The sequence below is a fragment of the Halichoeres trimaculatus genome, unplaced genomic scaffold, assembly GCF_033239565.1.
Source record: "Halichoeres trimaculatus isolate MK-OKI-2021-1 unplaced genomic scaffold, fHalTri1.1 fHalTri1_scaffold_1, whole genome shotgun sequence".
Taxonomy (NCBI): domain Eukaryota; kingdom Metazoa; phylum Chordata; class Actinopteri; order Labriformes; family Labridae; genus Halichoeres; species Halichoeres trimaculatus.
Genome location: NW_027437179.1, coordinates 10,230,735 through 10,248,501, shown reverse-complemented (window position 1 = coordinate 10,248,501; position 17,767 = coordinate 10,230,735). Strand labels below are relative to the sequence as shown.

The following is a 17,767-nucleotide window of genomic DNA, read 5'->3' as shown; positions in this document are numbered from 1 at the left end:
TTGTCTGTCTTTAGAATCCCTTTTTTTAAATATTATTTACAGCCTAGAGCCTGATCTTACTTTTTTCTTGAATGAATTCAAGTTTAGGTGAAATGATGGTAGATGAGTAAGCAACAGTATTCAATAAAAGCCTTTTAAGTATAGCCTGCTAATAAAAGTTAAGCCCTGAGGTCAGTTGTGTTTATGATTGTATATTTTTGGTAGGGTTAGTTTTATTTTTACAACCATGGCCATTTATCGTCCCATGGATAGTGATACAAGTAGAGAAATCAACATTTGAGACGAGAAGTGCATGACTTATACATAATGCAAACATGAGACCTCCCTCTTAACAACAACAAACGTCATTTTAGGGGAGCTGTCACGTGGTCGTGTCAGCTTCCTGTTTACCGCCTGTTGTACCTTCAGACTGGAGTACACAGATTGCAACACCACTCTGCACTGGGACTGTTGGGGCTTTTATCCACAGATAAATATGCAGCACTGAGATCCTGCAGCTACAGGGTGAACTACCGAATATCCCAAATCATTCTATCTTCACAGTCATGTTAACCAAGGAGACATGAAGACGTGACATTGTGGAAATGTGAGCAGGCCGGGAAGGATCCTCGGGATTTCCTGACTCCACTTAACCGGGAGGTTGGTTCGTTTGCGGGCGCAGATGGTCAAGCATTACCTCACTGAATGTCTGAAACACAAACCCAGTACTTGTTATGTGGACTACAGAAGTTTACCAACTGAGAACATAATGAGTAACAGCAAGTGAAGGATATATATCTACGGTAGGGAAACTGGAGCAGCCTGTTAGCTCGTCCTGCTAACGGTGTGGACACATCGAAAGCGAACTGACGCGAATTTCTTCGCCCCCATTCATTTAATACTGTAAGCGGCAGATTCGCTTCTCATAGAGTGCTGGGACTTCCAGAGACGCGAACCAAGGAGTGCACTAATTCGACAAGTGTTGGTCATAATGTTTGAGTGAAAACGGTGTTGTAGGACGCTTTTTGGATTATTGAGACTCACCAACGCCAAGTAATCGGCGCTTCAAGCGGTCGCGTCCAGTGTTCCCCCACCGCTGTGTGAGAAGCCGGCTGTGCGGGCTGGCTAACGGCTTGAGTTCGGAGAGTGGAGCAGCTCGCCGGTGCCCTGAATTCAAGAAGAGTACCCGGCTCCGGCCCCCTCAAGCGGGCAGTCAGGAAAAAGCTGGCTGGGAGGGGATGGCCTGGTCGGTCTTCCCGTTCCCAAGGACAAGGCTCTGCGGTGTTTGAAGGAGGTCGAGTTCGGCTGGAGGCCACCACCGCGGGTCTAGGCGCTATGATGGCCGGGTCCCCTTCCGTGGCCGGCGGCTTCACAGCCACCGGGCCGTCGGTCAGAAAGAGTGAGGAAATAATGGATTTGATAGATTTGTTTTCGAAGATGCAGTATAGGGCAAAGGAAGTCACTTCGAGGGTAAGTGTGCTGGTCACATTTTGCTGTGTGAGAGCTACTGAAACACTGCACAGTCATGTCACATCATGAAATGCATTTGTTTAAATGTACAGACGTAAGCAATGTACACGTGGACGGATGATGACTGTTAATGAATACTGACTGCTCATAGTACCTAACTTATAAATATTATCTCCTTTAGTGTTATCTTCACCTGTATTTGTCACTGTGTTGCATTAAAAAACATCTATCTACACCTTACTCTAGTTTACTTTTAGTGTTTGGTGTCCTCATCAGTTTTAGATATCTATTTTTTTTAATATAATATTGTGTCTTTTTTTCAGCTGTTCTTGAAAATAAGCTGCTATAAAAAAACACATTTCCTCAGTGAGTTTATAGAATGCTCTATCAACTTCCTCTAGTGTGAATGATAATCTATTTGCAAAGTTATGGAAACCAAACAGACCTTGCATGTCTCCAAAACAACATTCACTGTAGGTCTTGTTACATGATCCCTCATCTACTTCAAGCAACTGCTGCATGTTTTGGCCTGTATCTGATCCAACATGCTGTCCTCAGTTATATAGGTTTAGAGTTATGTTCAGACACAGCCCTCTGCCATGGACCAGGTTATTGACTGATGAGTGAGAATGGTCTGGTCAAGTTGGTAAAAGGGTAAACAATAGGTGAAAAATCTTCCTGTTTTGTTAGTTATGAATACTTTAGATGCACAATCTTGGATATCATATGGGTGAATCATCTCTGTGAAATATGGCCATATCTACTAAGAGTAACATTTTTCCACGTTTTGTCATTCCCAGATTGAATCTTACATCTCTTTAACAAACAGCATGGCTCTTGTTTCTGCTTCTCCTCAGGTGGAAGGAATAGAGAAGCGTTGTCTGGAGTTATTTGCAAGAGACTACAAGTACAGCATCATCCATAACGCCAATGGAGAAGTGTGTGGCCACTATCCCCGACAGATAGTTTTCCTGGAGTATGAATGCACAGATGTTGACAGAGACCGGTACGTCACAACTACTATGAGTTAGTCCATGGTTTTCTGATACAAAGTCCAGTTCACTCAGTCACCAATTGCCCTCTTGTTTGTTTGTGTCACTTCTCTAATCTTGCACGCCACCTTGCTGTGGTGCAGGGAGCAAAGATCAGCCTCCATCCCCAGCCCCTCTGAAAGAGGGAGCAGACGGGTGAAGTGACTCTGCTGTCACATGATGCCCCATTGTAGCAGGGAATAGAATATGTTTGGTGATTCACTAAATCCATATTTATCACTGCTGATTAATGCAACACAACTATTTTCCACGTTTGTGCTGGAAGTAAAATATTCACCATGTATACTTCGGAATCCTTTTTCATTTTAGTTTGAATTTCTGTTTTTGCAATCTCTGGTTCACATGGAAAAAGGTTTCCTCACTGCAAACTGTTTTACGTTATACTAAGTCATGTAGTTTCCCTTGATACAACACCCAGCAGCACAGCTAAGATATTTTAGAAAAATGCAAACAATAAACACATTTACAAAAAGGTTTGCAGGCAGTTTGAGTTGTTGACATCGATCAAGAGAAAGCAACAAAAATGTATTGGCTGTAGCCAGAAGTGAGGATAACTCTTAAATCCTCTTTCACAAGCTGTGTGCAATATTTAATGCATGTAAATACTTATAAATTAATTAGGGAAAAAATGAGTAAACAAGTTAAGAAACAGTTGATTATTGTTTCCTCAGCTAAGGAGGTTAAGTTTTGGGGAGAATTTGTCTGTGAACAACATAACTCAAAAAGTTATGAATGGATCTTGATAACATTTTCAGGAAATGTTCAAAATGGGATAAGGAAGAAGTGATTAAATGTTGGCGTTGATTTGGATCACTGTCTGGATTCTTTATCATTGTGAGATAGGGCTGTTTTCACCATATGTGTACATAACTCCATGATAAATGGTCGGCAAAACAATACAAGACAAGGTCACCATCATTTCTGACAGATGTAAAAGTACGATTCAGATCCAGGCAATATTCTGGATGCTATGATCCAGAATATGATATATGTACTGGGTCATCATCAACACTGTCAGGAAACAAACTATCATACAAACCTGCAACTAACACCAAATTGTAGCAGACAGTCTGCTGAAAGGGAGTATAACATTAAAGTAGGACTAAAGAGTTGGTGACAATCACAATATGCTTGGCAGAGGTCTGCGCTCTCTGAGTGCTTTTCTAGTTTTGTTTACATTTTTAAAAAAAGTGAAAGATTGAGAGGTTGTAACCAAGGTTGTAATAGGTAACTAAAACAAAACTAAAAACAAAAACAAAAATTTAAAATACTTCGCATTTAACTCAAACTAATAAAAACTAGAAAAGAAAACAAAAACGATAAGTAAACTAAAACTGTATCTTGTGTTCACAAAACTAACTGAAACTAACCAAAATTAAAGACAAAATGTCCTTAGTTGTAGTTTTTGACAATATTAATAGCCTTTAGGATTTAAATTAATCCGACACATTTTCCTAACCAAATTGACGACAGTTTTCAGCAGTTGTCAGTGCCGTACAGCACCATCATAGCAACGTATAGGGACGAGCTTGTTTACTGCACTGACTGGCTGTGCACTGTGCTGCAACCAAATGTAGTGGAGCAATGAATCAGAGCATCTGTAATAGTTTAACTGTATGTGATTCTGACTTTATTGTTACAGAGTCCAAGTTTCTAATTATTAAAGCTCATATTATATTGTTTTATATAATTTATGTTTATGATATTTTTATGTAATTTATGTCAACATTATTTTTACATAATCTGTTCATTTAATATGTTTATATTTTTATATTAAGTTTATATTATTTTCTTGTGTTTAAGGCAGCAGTCAACAGTTCAGTATCAGCATTGACTGAGCAGTGAGCACTATGTTGGACTTGAAAATAAACAGTATTACAAAATATTTACTCTGACCTTTTTGAATCCTGCACCTGGTTAATAAGGTATGAAAAAACTAAAACTAAACTGAAACTAAACTAAAACCAAACTACAACTAAGCCTTGTCGCAAAAATCAAAACTAAATAAAAACTAGAATGCCTGCTCTAAAACTAATCAAAACTAAACTGTAATGGAAAATAAAATGTCAAAACTAACTAAAACTAAACTATAATGACAAATCCAAAACTATTATAACCTTGGTTGTAACTTCACAAGTGTTAAAAAACTGCTCTCTGTTATATGTTAACAGTGAAATGGATTCATTTTAGGTGAAGACCTAGATCAGTGTCAATGTCATATTCAGTATGTGATGGATGAAAAATTCTGGAGAAGCATCTGAAGTACTAAATTGCAAAATAAACTATTAAAAGTTTTTGTCTTAATAAAAAGTGGTTATTGAAGTGTACTGTTAGCATTTGAAAGCCATCAGCCTGAAAGTGATGGAGCTTTCCAAAAAGTTTGGCCTCTTATGGACATGTTCTGTCTGGAGCACAGAGCAGAGACAGCAACACCAACAGTTCCAGCTCACAGCAGATATAAAAGTGATTGTCATGTTGTGAAGCCAAGGTGAAATCGCCTGCTTTGATGGAACTTACATCACAGAGGAACTAAATGAGAGTAATTTATTATAGATTAAGCTTTATGTTGTTTCAGATGATCCTGTAGTAATTGTAATGATAAAGTGCACTGACTAATGGTTAATGTGTGGTTTTGTGCTTTTGCAGGTTTGAGAGCACAGTGCAGATCAGTAAGCTGCAGGACCTGGTGAACCGGAGTAAGCTGGCTCGATGCAGAGGGAGGTTCGTCTGTCCTGTCATCCTCTACAATGGAAAGGTGATGCTCCACTGAAAAACAAACTTTGTCTATAGTATAGCATGTTTTTAGTGCTTTTTCAATTCTGGAAGTCTCAGTATACTGGTTGGACAGTTTAATCTGATGTGCGTATGTTCTCTGTCCCAGGCATTTTTTTTTTAAGCCTTGTCATCCTGTTTATTTAAACATCTACTTCTGACATAACTACAGTCTACTTTCCAGCTTTGATTTCTTCTTACTCCAGCTTGTGGCTTTATTAAGTCAAGTTTAGTGCACTTTGGTTTTAGCAAAACTTATTTCAGCCGTCTGCACCGACTTTTGCTTTCCAGAAAAATACATTTGTTGATTTCATTTTAGAACTATAATAACCTATAATGTATAACCGGGATACCCAAACAACCCCCTGCTGTGGGAATAGACTAATAGGCCAATTCAAAAACAATCAAACAAAAAAGGCCCAAGATAATTAAATTAGCTTATCTTTAACTGGGTTTCTACTTATTTTTTCACCTATGTGCACATATTGCTGTGTTTTCTAAATTAATCTCCCTCGACTGATACCGTTGTCATTCTGGTTTAGTCTCCTCGAGGGTCAGCAACAAAGAAAGTAGAAGACAGATCAGTTTCTTTTTGAAAGTTTTTAATATATACTTGATGATCTATAACACTTAGAAATCAGAAAAGACAAGATCTTAATTTATCTAGAGAGAGTGTTATTGAAAGATAACTGAAACTGTGTTTACCAACTTGTGTTAATACGCACTGAAGGAGAGGTTAAACACAGGATGGTTTCAAAACCATATCAGTGCTTCTAAGAGTGAAACTGGAGGAGTTTCTGTGGCTGTTGTTTCCTCTTTTCTTTGAGTTTCTCCTGCTCAGGTGACAAGATGTGAATTTTTATTACAGCATGTTGGTTTGAGTCATGAAGCAACATTTTCTAAACTTGGATTTTCACTTCTTCATTGCAGCATATTTGTCGGTCATCCACTCTGGCAGGATGGGGGGAACTGTACGGGCGCACAGGCTACAACTACATTTTCTCAGGTAAAACAAACACACACTCACTCACACACAAACACACGGACACGTGAAGAAGTTAAAATTACCCTCAACAGAGGAAGTTGTGGCTCTTTTTTTTTTCCAGTTTTTCAGTTCCATGTGTGCTCTCTGACCTGTGAATAGTTGCACCAGTTGTCGGACAGCTGTCAACATTTCCTATAAGAACATGATGTTCCTTTAAACAACGGGGGGATGGTTTTCTTCAGAACCACTGAGAACAGCAAACATCAGCTGAACAGTGATGATGGAGATAAGCTGAATATGTCTAATCAAATAGATCTCGTGTTTCAGGAAGTGTCTCACATGCTTTGTCTGATAGAGGCTTTTGAAAGCGATCATTTCACTTTGATGAAAGCTGTAAAGGAGGTAAATTATGAAACACCAGTGTGGCTCTTTTGGGTTATTCTGTGGTTAATTGTAGGCCTTTAAAATGATTCTGTTTTTTTTTTAAATTTCAGTTTTAGTTGCAAGTTCGAGACTCAATTTTTTAATTTCAAAATATTTGTTTTTTGTGTCCTTAGTCAAGGCCCAGTGCTGAGTTTATAAGTGATCATTAAATAGTCTAACTTCTATTTGTCTGTTCATAATACATGATTTAAGACAAGATTATAAGCACTAGGGATGCGCAATATATCAGCCAATCTTGGTCTTTTTTTTTAAGTATCAGTATCGGCCGATGAAAAAGTAAAAGCGGGCAGATAGTTACTCATTAGCTACCAGCCATTTTCAGAGCATCTTGAACTATCTTTCAAGACCCAAATAATATTGTTTTCTATGACTATGTAAACACCAAAATTACCCAAGAAGAGTGGACCCTCTTCTCTTATGTCTCTTCCTGTTTTTGATCCAAAAAAACAGACAAAACATAATTTTTTGATGGTGTTCATCTTGGGCGCTCCATCCTTTGATTCTCTCCATGGCCGTCTTTTCTCACAATCGTGCCGTCAGTTCTCTCTGAACTACCTTGACACATCATTTTTTTAAACTAATATTGATATCACTAAATATCGGTTATCAACCAAAACAGCAATATTAATATTGGATCTTGGTATCGACCAAAATTTTCATATCGGTGCATCCCTAATGAGCACCAAAATCAGTTATTTCTAAATGATATTTCTCAGTATCTGTGATCAGGTCAGATTGTCAGAGAACACAACTTCATTTACAGCACACAGACTGAATGTCACTTTGACAACACTAGCAGACAGAGTTTAGCAATCAGAAGCAATTTGCCCGAGTGAGCAGCAAGACCTGTCCATTTTCCAGAAGAAAGGGATTTTTTTGCTTTTATTTTGTAGTAATGGTAGACACTGGTGTTGGACTGGCAAAAAGTAGGAGCTGAAACGCAGGGGCTAAACTGTTTGTGATAATGTCCATTCCAACCCCACAGTCAGCAGTTATTCTGCAGTGGTCTGTTCAAACTTGAGAGTCTATCAATAAAATGAAGAGTGAGGTTATCTTAGCTCTGATTGGTGAGAATCCTGTTGGTAGATGAGCTGCAGAAAAATGAGCTAAAGTATCTTTTTAGTCCGAAGGTTTTTGAATGTCAGAAGAGACAGCTTCTGTCCGATATCTTTTTATTCCTTTGGCTGACATAAACTCTCTCTTATTTCCCGTTTTGTGCATTTCAGAACAACAAAAAAACTCAGTAACTTTCTGAAAGTGACAGGTATGACTCTGACAGGCTCACCTGCCTCCTGCGGCACATGCCAAGACATTCACAGAAGGAACAGAACATTTTCGGCTCTAGGCTTTGTGATTGAACTGGCATGAAGCTTCAGTCTATAGTGACATGTCATAACAGGACCAGAGTGCCATGTCTGTGTCAAACATAAGCAAAGTTTAAGCAACAGTTTCATACAATATTATATAGGATGGATGTAAGTTTTAGAAGATTTACAGAAATGTATTTTCTCCAAATGGCCTTCAATCCAGCTTTCATTTTCTAAAAGTAGGTAGGTAGTTGATTCTAAAAGTATCTAATGCTCTACCTCTGTAATTATACTAGTGATATTCATTATTTTTGATTGCTTTTAATCTAAAGTTCAGCTTCTTTTTCTGGTTGCAAATGCCAGGAGAAATGTTGATTTGCTGTTTTAGTAATAATCCTGCCTAGAGCAGAAGAATGACAGTGAGGGTGAGGTGACCTCCCTGAGGTCCTGAAATTTCCAAAACCCGTTTATTACAATCTAAATCAAGTTATGGGAACCATTAGCAAGAGAAATCTGGCTTGTATACCCGATCATTTGCAGGGCTTTTACATCGCCCTCATCAAAGCTTTTAGGGTAAGTGCATCCGGCATCCATACGTAGAAGAGATAAATGTCAACGGAAAGTGCAGTCTTCACAACAAAAACAACATCATGCTGAGCCGAGCTTGTGTTGCTTAGTCAGAGTTGCAGTGTTTGTGTTTATTTTGATGAATTCAGATAACGGTGCTATAAAGTGCTTTAGGTGCACATTACTGACAGAAAGATGACGTGTTCAGCTGTGAGAGAAGTGAAAAGTTCATCTGGAGCTCAACACATTTGTAGTTTGTTTGTTGAACTGCAAAAAAAAAAAAAGAAATCTCATTAAGTTTTCTTGTCTTATTTTAAGTAAAAATTGTCTGGTTATACTTAATATGAGCCACATTGACCTGACCAGTCCAGAAAAATATCTTGTTTTAAGTTATTTAAGAACAAAAAATGAGGTCTGAATGTCTTGTAAGGAGTAAAAAAAATGTGCCAATAGAACAAGTAAAATATTGTCGAGAATTTACTTGAAACTAGAATAGACAGACACCGATCGATCGGTGATCAGGGATCGGTGATTGGTGATCGGCCCATCCTTACATATGAAACTGATCTTATATTCCTCTGGAAAGGTCTGACAGCCAGCCATTGTTGCTTTTTGCTCTAAAACTCAGGACACTTTATTGTTTTTTTAAGTTAAAACATAAAGATTTTATTGTTTCACAGATATTGTTCAATGATTTTCAATAAAATTAGATTGCTGTCAGTTATAAAAAAGAAAATAAAAATCGATATCAGCAGGCCAGGCTTTTTAAAGATCGGTAATCAGTGATTAGCCAGAAAATTGTGATTGGTGCACCGCTAATAGTGGTGCAACGGATCATCATTCATCATTGATCCGTGATCCTTTCGGATCAACGTAATCGGTTTGGCACGCACGTGACCCGCGGATTGATTTCTGAAAAAAGCTGTGTGATCGTCCGCACACATCTTTTGACGAGCAGAGGAGGGAGGTGTGCAGACATGGCAAGCGGAGGAGAGGAGGAGCTTGAATGCCTCGTGACACACTGGCCATGCACACCGTGCCGTGCCTAAAGTGATTCTCCGGGATGGAACAAGTTGGGTCCTATCACAAGGTTTAGGGCAGAAATTACCCCTACAGCAGTGTTTTTGTGCAGCAGAAGCCCAGGGCGCTCGCACCAAAGACCCCCTCCCTGCTCGTCAGCCGGTTTCCTCTGCACTCAGACGGGGCCATATTTAACTTGACCAAAAACACGGATAAACAGACTCCCACCGAAAAAACCTGATATCTGTCTGCATTCACGCTTTATTTAGAGAATTTTCAGCGCGTTACTTTCACACAAAAACACCGTTAAATAAGGCTCTAGTTCTCATCGTGTCGTAAAACAGCGCTACCTCCGCTGCAGAGCCACAGCTGGCTACGAGGTGCTCGCCACTTAGTGTATCAGTCTGCGCACGCGGCGTGCCAGATATAAACAAACGCAGGCAGTCTGCCAGGACGAATTATGCAATAACAACGTAAAGATGAGTGATTATGAGAGCGAGGACGACCTGCCGTACACTTTGCATTCCATTCCCATATTGTTTATGTCTGTTTGTTTATATCTGGCATGTCTTTTTGAAAAAAAATCTGAAATTATAAGCTCAGGTTCTTTCAATCTCCTTGTTTCAAGGAAGATGTCTTCTAATGTTTACCTTTGATTTCTATTTTATTCATGGTCTTTCAACCAATATTAAAAGGAGATATGCCTTTTTATGTTGCTGTTGCACTTTAAGTTGATTTTTGGTTCATTGCTAAATTTTAAAGGAAGGATATATGCCTATATATTGCACTTTACATTGTTTTTCATTAATAACTATGTTATAAAGAAGATATGCCTTGTGCACTACTTTTATATATTTGATTTAATAATTAAAGTGTTTAATAAACGGACAAAACTTGTTTATTTTTTCATTTTTATTTTTATTTTTTTTTGCTGATCCGAAAAATGTTCCAATCCGTGAGTTTTGTGATCCGTTGCACCACTAACCGCTAAACTAGAATAATGTCTTAATACAAGCAACTTTTCCCTTGTTCCATTGGCAGATTTTTTTGAACTTGTTACAAGCAAGTCAGACCTCATTTATGTCTTTAAATAACTTGAAACAGGACATTTTTCTGGACTGGCTAGGTAAATGTGAGTCATGTTAAGTACAACAAGACATTTTCCACTGAAAATAAGACAAAATCACTTGCTAAGGTTTCAGTTTTTTCTAATGTATCTGGTTTTATTGTCTGGATATAATATTGTTTTTAGCTCAGAAACCAACACAGTAAGCTCATATTCTCAGAAACATTAGTCAGGCTGTCTTCTGTACCTCCTCAGTGAGAATATTCATCCTGTGCGCTGCTGTTTTTCAGGGGGCACTGACGACACGTGGACAGAGTCCGAGGAGGTTCCAGAGGATGACAGCGCAGTCAGGTAATCACATTATGCTCTAGATTTAGAAACATCAGACTCTGGTCTTTCCTACGGTTACATCAGTATGTGAAACCAGTAACTTGTGACAGCACTTGAACACAACGGGGAATGAGCGCTGATGAAGCAGAGACCAGTAATATGTTCTGAGCTCATCACAGCACATCATCCTTTCTTCCCACCTTCTCCTCCTCAGGAACGGGGACTCCCAGCTCTTTGACAAGGTCCGGGGCCACGACATTAAGCTGCTACGTTACCTCTCGGTTCGCTACATCTGTGACCTGATGGTGGAAAACAAGAAGGTTAAGTTTGGCCTGAAGTAAGAATCATCACCCACACTCTGGCTGTTATTAAGGTCACTGTTTTCAGCAGATAAAGAAACCTTATTAGAGGCACATGGCCATCTACTCAGCACAGAGATGTTTGACTTCAGAGCTTTACAGATTCTGCCTAAATTAAGTTAAGAGATGTGCGTAGGCAGTGTGGCTGGGGAGGCTTTTTGAATTAGTCCAATTTTAGCCAGCTTTGGTTGTTCACTGTAGAGCTCAGTAATCAGTGTCACATCTTTGCTGCTATTTTGGAGGATACCACTGGAGTTGTTACTGGTGGTCTAGTTGGGATTAGTCAGCCCACAGGCACATGCAGACAGTTTCTTCCAGTCTACCACACAGTTTCTTTTTTTAAACAGCCACAGTGCCATACTGTTTATACCTGATGGACTGATGAAAGAGTCTTTTTCTTTCTGTAACATCTTTGTTTAATTTTTAGGGAGTCAGTTGTTTAGTTTCATTACTTAAGAACACTAGTTTCCTTCAGAAAGGAAGGTTAAGAAGGATACAGCATTGTGGAAGGGCCTTCGTGAGATTTTGTTTAGGAAGCTATGGAATTGATTGAGCGAATAACAATAAGACCATAACATTTAACATAGAAAGCTTCTGAGTTGGCATGAAAAATAAATCTTTTCTACCTGGAACATCTGTTTTGTGAACATTTTGTTTTTCTTTTCCATCAAACCTTGGTTCAGATACTTCTCACAGTCACTGATGTGCATGAATAACCCACCCAGGCTTAGCCCCACCCAGCTCTGCAGAGCTTTGTTTTAACCACAAATATCTCAACCCAGTGGAAACACCCTGAGCATGCTCAGTGACAGAATCAAGACTACTGTGGTAATCTTGTTTTGGAAATGGAAGATGGAACTGATCCAATCAGAGGGCAAAGTGGCAGAGTCTCAAGTACCCTCCCGGCTCGATCCAGTGTTGTGTCTCTAATTTCTCTTTCTGTCTGTGTCTCTGCAGTGTGACGTCCTCTGAGAAGGCGGACAAGGCCCAACGCTATGCAGACTTTACCCTGCTCTCTGTGCCTTACCCAGGTAAACTTCCTGTCTCCCTGTATTTTTATTCACACAGGTGAGTGACTCGGACAGTGCTGGTACTTTATACTGTCAATAAATAAGAAAAAGGGAGAGACGGCATATCTGGAACAAAGATCTGTTTTAAGTTATTGAAAAAAACAACTATTGTGAATGACATGGAGTTTTCTTTCATATAAATTGTACAAACAACAAATAAAATGTGTTAAATTCCTGTTCTTCTTCCAGGGTGTGAGTTTTTTAAGGACTACAAAGACAGAGACTACACAGCAGAGGGTCTGGTGTTTAACTGGAATCAGGTACAGACTCTGTGATCACTGTGTTGATGATCAGTGGGATAGATTTGTTTTGTACATGTGATATAACTGTGTGTTTTGCAGGACTATGTGGATGCTCCTTTGACAATCCCTTTGTGCTTTACTCAAAACTTGGATATTGACTGGACTCGGTACCAGGTAGCCTCTCCTCCTCTGTCTCTCCTCCTCTGTCTCTCCTCCTCTGTCTCTCCTCCTCTGTCAGCTGTAGACACATTACCGTTTCTTCCTCTCTGAAACATTTGTGGTGGTTTAGTGCCATCTGTTGTCCAACCAGCAAAGTGTTTTGCTCATTATTTATGAGTTCTTGCAAAATAGTCACAATTTGGCTTTCAACATCCTGAACTCTGATGCTTAACACCACATTAAGTAATGCACATTGAAAGATAAATACAAGGCTGCTATGCATGTAAAGAGAATTGGTTTTTAATGCCTCATACGGTCAAACACTAGTTGGAATACCTTTTTTTGGTATTTACAGTCTGATGTGTTTTCCTGGTTGTTGGGGCAAAATCAAATTGTAACACAGTTAAAATGCAAGTATGCAAAACTTTTCAAAGCATCACGTCACTGATCCTGTACTCTGACACGACAGTAATATCTAAATAACCTTTTTGTTAAAGCTGTTCATTGCATGTAATCTATGACTGTGTGTGTTTCTGTGTTAAGTCATGGGACCTGGTGGACCAGACCCAGAACTACCTGAAGCTGCTGCTCCACATCATCAACAGTGATGGTGAGTGGTCACCGGTTCAACGAGTAGAAAGGGGATCAAATCCCTTTTTGTCAAGTTGCTGTGAGTTAATGTTGCTAAAATCAAAGGCCGGTGCACTTTTTCCTTTTATTTAAGTCATTTTGGGGGTTTGGATTTGAGCCTAAGGGCTTGCCTCATGGGGTGCAAAACCAGACCACTAGACCTGACTTTGATACACTTTTTATTATGAGAAAAAAAACACCAAGGCTCGTTGTTATTATTTTGCCAAATAATCAGATAATCAAATAATCAGCCAGAAATCACTTTTGGAAGAACACATTTTTGATCAGACACTTTACTGGTCACCTTGTGTGCAGGTCGTCAGTTGCAGGTCACAAGACCTAAAGTTTGATACACTTTGTCAGTTTGTTAACTTTAGATTGGGCAGAATTGCTCTAAATACACATCATGCTGAGGTACTCAATTACAAAAACCCCACTGGAGAAAATGTTATAAAGTAAATATATGTAAGTACCATCCAAGTTGCCCCCTGTTGGTCACTAGTAAAACAGCAGACAGAGGTCACTTCATCACAAGCTTCTCATTTCTACTCTGTCTTTAACAGTGTTCAGAGAAAATTACAAAAGGGTGGCTAGATGGTGAAAGTAGAGAAGTGTTCACGAGTTTAAAACTAAGAATTTCTCCCTCAAAGACAGAGGTAAAGTGAGTTGGAGAGAGGGTCTGACTGGGGGCTTCTAACGCCACATTATGTAATAACGCACAACATGTAATAATGTAATAAAAGTTCACTTCATTGTGTAATAACGCTGAATTTTGTAACACTCTGCCGCATTTTTTAATGAATTTCTTTGCCGCATCATGTAATAAGTTCTTACATATTGCATCACTTATTACAAAATGCGGGCTCCCTCATGGAATAACTAAGAAATTATTACATTATGTGGCAAAGTTTAGAACAAATTGTATTCAAGATTTTTTTTACAAAATGTGGCGTATTGTTACAAAATGCAGCGTTATTACATAATAAAGATAAAATTTATTACATTATTACATATTAGGGCTTTATTACATAATGTAGCTTAACAGGGGCTAGTTACTACTACTACTACTGCGGCTGACACATCAGCGCGTGTGATATATTACAAGTGACAGGTCTGCTGTTTGAAACATGTTAAAGAAGATGCCAAAAAATCTGATCCCTCTGAATAAAAGTAGTGATTTAGTTTATAATCAGATTATAATGTTTCAATAATTATTATCATAGTTCATGTTTGTGTTTCTTCTGTGTCTCTGAGCATATTTGTTTATTATTTGGTGTACCAATAGTGAGATTTTCATCCAGAACACTTAATTTGGAATTCATGCATTTAGAGTCTCCACGTGTTAACACACAGCTCTTTAAAGTGTCAAAGTTGGTCTTGAAGCTTTCTTGTATTGTTGTTGTTCCAGATGAGAGCGGCCTCCTGGTGCACTGCATATCAGGCTGGGACCGAACGCCTCTCTTTGTTTCCCTCCTCAGGCTCTCTCTTTGGGCAGTAAGTTCACTTTTTTCACAAGCCACCTGACACATAACATCATCATTTAGTTTTGAAAGGTGGACTTGAATTAATCTTCTTTATTTACATTAATAAAGGGCTCAAACTAGTTTGACTTTCTCAGGATATATACAGTGAGCCTTTTCTGATCAGATGATCTGACTGACCCACAGACTATTATAATTGGTTTATTCGACAGTGATATTTCAGATGTTTGACCCCAGCCATGTCATCCTAACAGGACGGAGCCGTACATGCCAGCCTGGAGCCAGCAGAGATCCTCTATCTTACCATCGCCTATGATTGGTTCCTCTTTGGGTAAAAATATCCAGTTACATCACAAAAATCATTATTTCATGACTTCTTGTGAACTTTAACTTACACACTGTAATACGTCTTGCTGGAAAACGCGCAGACACCAGAGGTGCATCTGCTCTGTCTAGCCACCCTCCAGTTGGAGATGTAGCGCTCTTGTAGGTCATGCATTATTGAAAAGCGACTGGTTAATGAAGCGCTGAGGGCAGAGAGGGAGGAGAGGCCAGAACGGCGCCTCTGGCTTTGCTCTTGACCACGTCTTTGATCCTCCCACTCTCCACATTTCTGCTCTCTCTTGGGGTTTTCCTTTGTTAATCACCAGAGATCTCCTGAATTTCAGCTGATCAGAGACCGTCTGGGAAAAAATGGCCTGACTGCATAGCTGATAGAATTATACAACAGCAGGCTCAATAAGGATTGAGAGAGAGATGAATAAAATGTGGAGCTTAAGAACCTAGACAGTCAAAATAGAATCATATTAACACCTCAGGATGTTTATGAGGTGATGTTTCATTACAATAAATATACATTAAAGGGTCTGTGTGGAGTTTAAAGGGGATCTTTAAAAAGTCTTCCTTCTAGATATATGTCTGATCGTAATCCACACTTTATAATGAGATTATCAGCACCAACATTACTGGCTACAGGTCATTTTAAATTGCTACTTCTTAGCATTTTTCCCTGCTGAAAACGATATCTATGACTAACTTTGTAGCGATGGTGGACACTGGTCTGACTCTGTCAGACAGAAAAAGGACAGAAGAGGAGAAGGAAGATAAATAGAAGAGAGAGACACAGTTCAAGCTTAAGGCGAACACTGGAGCTAAGCTGTTAGTGATAATGTTTATTCCAACCCACAGTCAGCAGTTATTCTGCAGTGGTCTGTTCAAACTTGAGAGTCTATCAATAAAATGAAGAGTGAGGTTACGTTAGTTCTGATTGGTGGATGACTGACAGGACATAACCAGGATTCACTAACGTTACACATTACAGACATGTCTTAGAGCACCAGGCTGTCAGCGATGCTAAATATAAACATCTACTAAACTACTTACAAACGGACAGTGTTTACCTGTTGTCAAGTTAGCCGACAGATATGTGGGAGCACTGGGCTGCCGATGACACTACATATAGCCGGCTGCTACAACGTTTGCTTGATGTCACGTTTCAAACCATAGCACTACAACTGTATTGATAAATACCTTACCTCAGCACATTGTATCCAGTAAAAAGTTGTCTGGAACAAAAAAAAAAAGTTTTGATCCGATCTCCATTTAATTCCAAAACAAACACACTTTGCTAAAAGTAATTAACGACAGTGTACGTGAGACTCCGGGCCAAAAGGTGGCAAGGGAGTGCAATTAAAACTAGGGATGGATACCTTTCACATTTGAAACGATACGGTACCGGATTCCTGGTACCTGGCAATTGGTAACGGTACTCAACTGTACCAATTTTTAGTATTTTTGTGTGTGTTTATGTGGTAATAAATATCAATTTGTTTGGCAAAAAAGATACATTCTTTTTAATTTAACATTTTATTCTTCAATATATAAACTTGCAAAGCTGTGTTCATGTCCAGCATGGAAAATCACCTACTCTTCCACTCCCTCACAGTCACAGGGATGCATTAGGTACCCTAACATGGTACCTTTTGATTTTACATGAATCGGTACCCAGTACTTTTGGCAGAATTTGGTTGGTACCTTTAAAGTCACGTAATTCGGTACCCACCCCTTGTTAAAACAGATCCTCCTCATAGCATCTTTAAATAACTAAAAACAAGCTCAGCAAATCATAAATGTGTAAAATAAACAAACTGTTTACACTTAAATATGTCCTCATACATCCTGATTTTTTCTCTTGAGCAGAGGCAGACAAGTTGAGCAGATGTAGCGTACACATTTTAGCAGCAACTCAAAAACTGATTTTGATGGACTAGGCACATTTTGAATACTTCTTGCTTTACTAAAAGTAAAAATATTTTGATACTTGTGCTACAGCCAAACCAGACTGTGTTGCACTGACCTGTCTTGATAACCTCCCTGAGTCAGACCAGATAAAATGAATTGAACCTGCTATCTTTATCATCTTTCATCTGATCATTCATATATTTGCTGACAGGCACTATAAAGTTACAGTTACATAAACTGAATCATTACAGTTAATGTTGACTGAGTTTTTGTCACTACCATAGTGTTATTGTGTATTTTTTTCCAAAGTTGGCTGCCAAAGGAAGAGGATTTGAGGCTTGTGGTCGAATGCTTTTAAATAATAATCCTCTCTCTGTGGAGAGTCAAGTGGAGTCTGTAGTTGTACTCCTTGAATTTCTAGTTATCAAAGTGTTCCCACCGTGTTCAAGGAAAGCAAAGCATAGTGTCATGGAAACAAACCTTTTCTCTTATTAATGTACCGCTCATAGAAACACTAAAAGAGGAGAGTGCGACAGAATAGGACATCAAAGAGATCTGCTGAAAGTCTTCAGTAGTTGGAGGCTGCAGTGTTT

The 17,767-nt window shown here is 39.0% G+C and overlaps 1 protein-coding gene across 1 annotated transcript in view; it reads left to right on the top strand.

Moving 5' to 3' along the window:
- The first annotated feature begins 365 nt into the window (after window positions 1–365).
- Window positions 366–17,767, top strand: part of mtmr14 (myotubularin related protein 14) — a 32,162-nt gene continuing 14,760 nt past the window's right edge. The window contains exons 1-12 of the mRNA XM_074671289.1: window positions 366–1,449; window positions 2,307–2,455; window positions 5,148–5,256; window positions 6,204–6,279; window positions 10,953–11,013; window positions 11,207–11,329; window positions 12,309–12,382; window positions 12,611–12,681; window positions 12,763–12,837; window positions 13,366–13,432; window positions 14,861–14,946; window positions 15,188–15,264. Coding sequence (XP_074527390.1) covers window positions 1,315–1,449; window positions 2,307–2,455; window positions 5,148–5,256; window positions 6,204–6,279; window positions 10,953–11,013; window positions 11,207–11,329; window positions 12,309–12,382; window positions 12,611–12,681; window positions 12,763–12,837; window positions 13,366–13,432; window positions 14,861–14,946; window positions 15,188–15,264 — 1,103 coding nt within the window. The 5' untranslated portion in view covers window positions 366–1,314. The remainder of the gene's footprint in view (window positions 1,450–2,306; window positions 2,456–5,147; window positions 5,257–6,203; window positions 6,280–10,952; window positions 11,014–11,206; window positions 11,330–12,308; window positions 12,383–12,610; window positions 12,682–12,762; window positions 12,838–13,365; window positions 13,433–14,860; window positions 14,947–15,187; window positions 15,265–17,767) is intronic.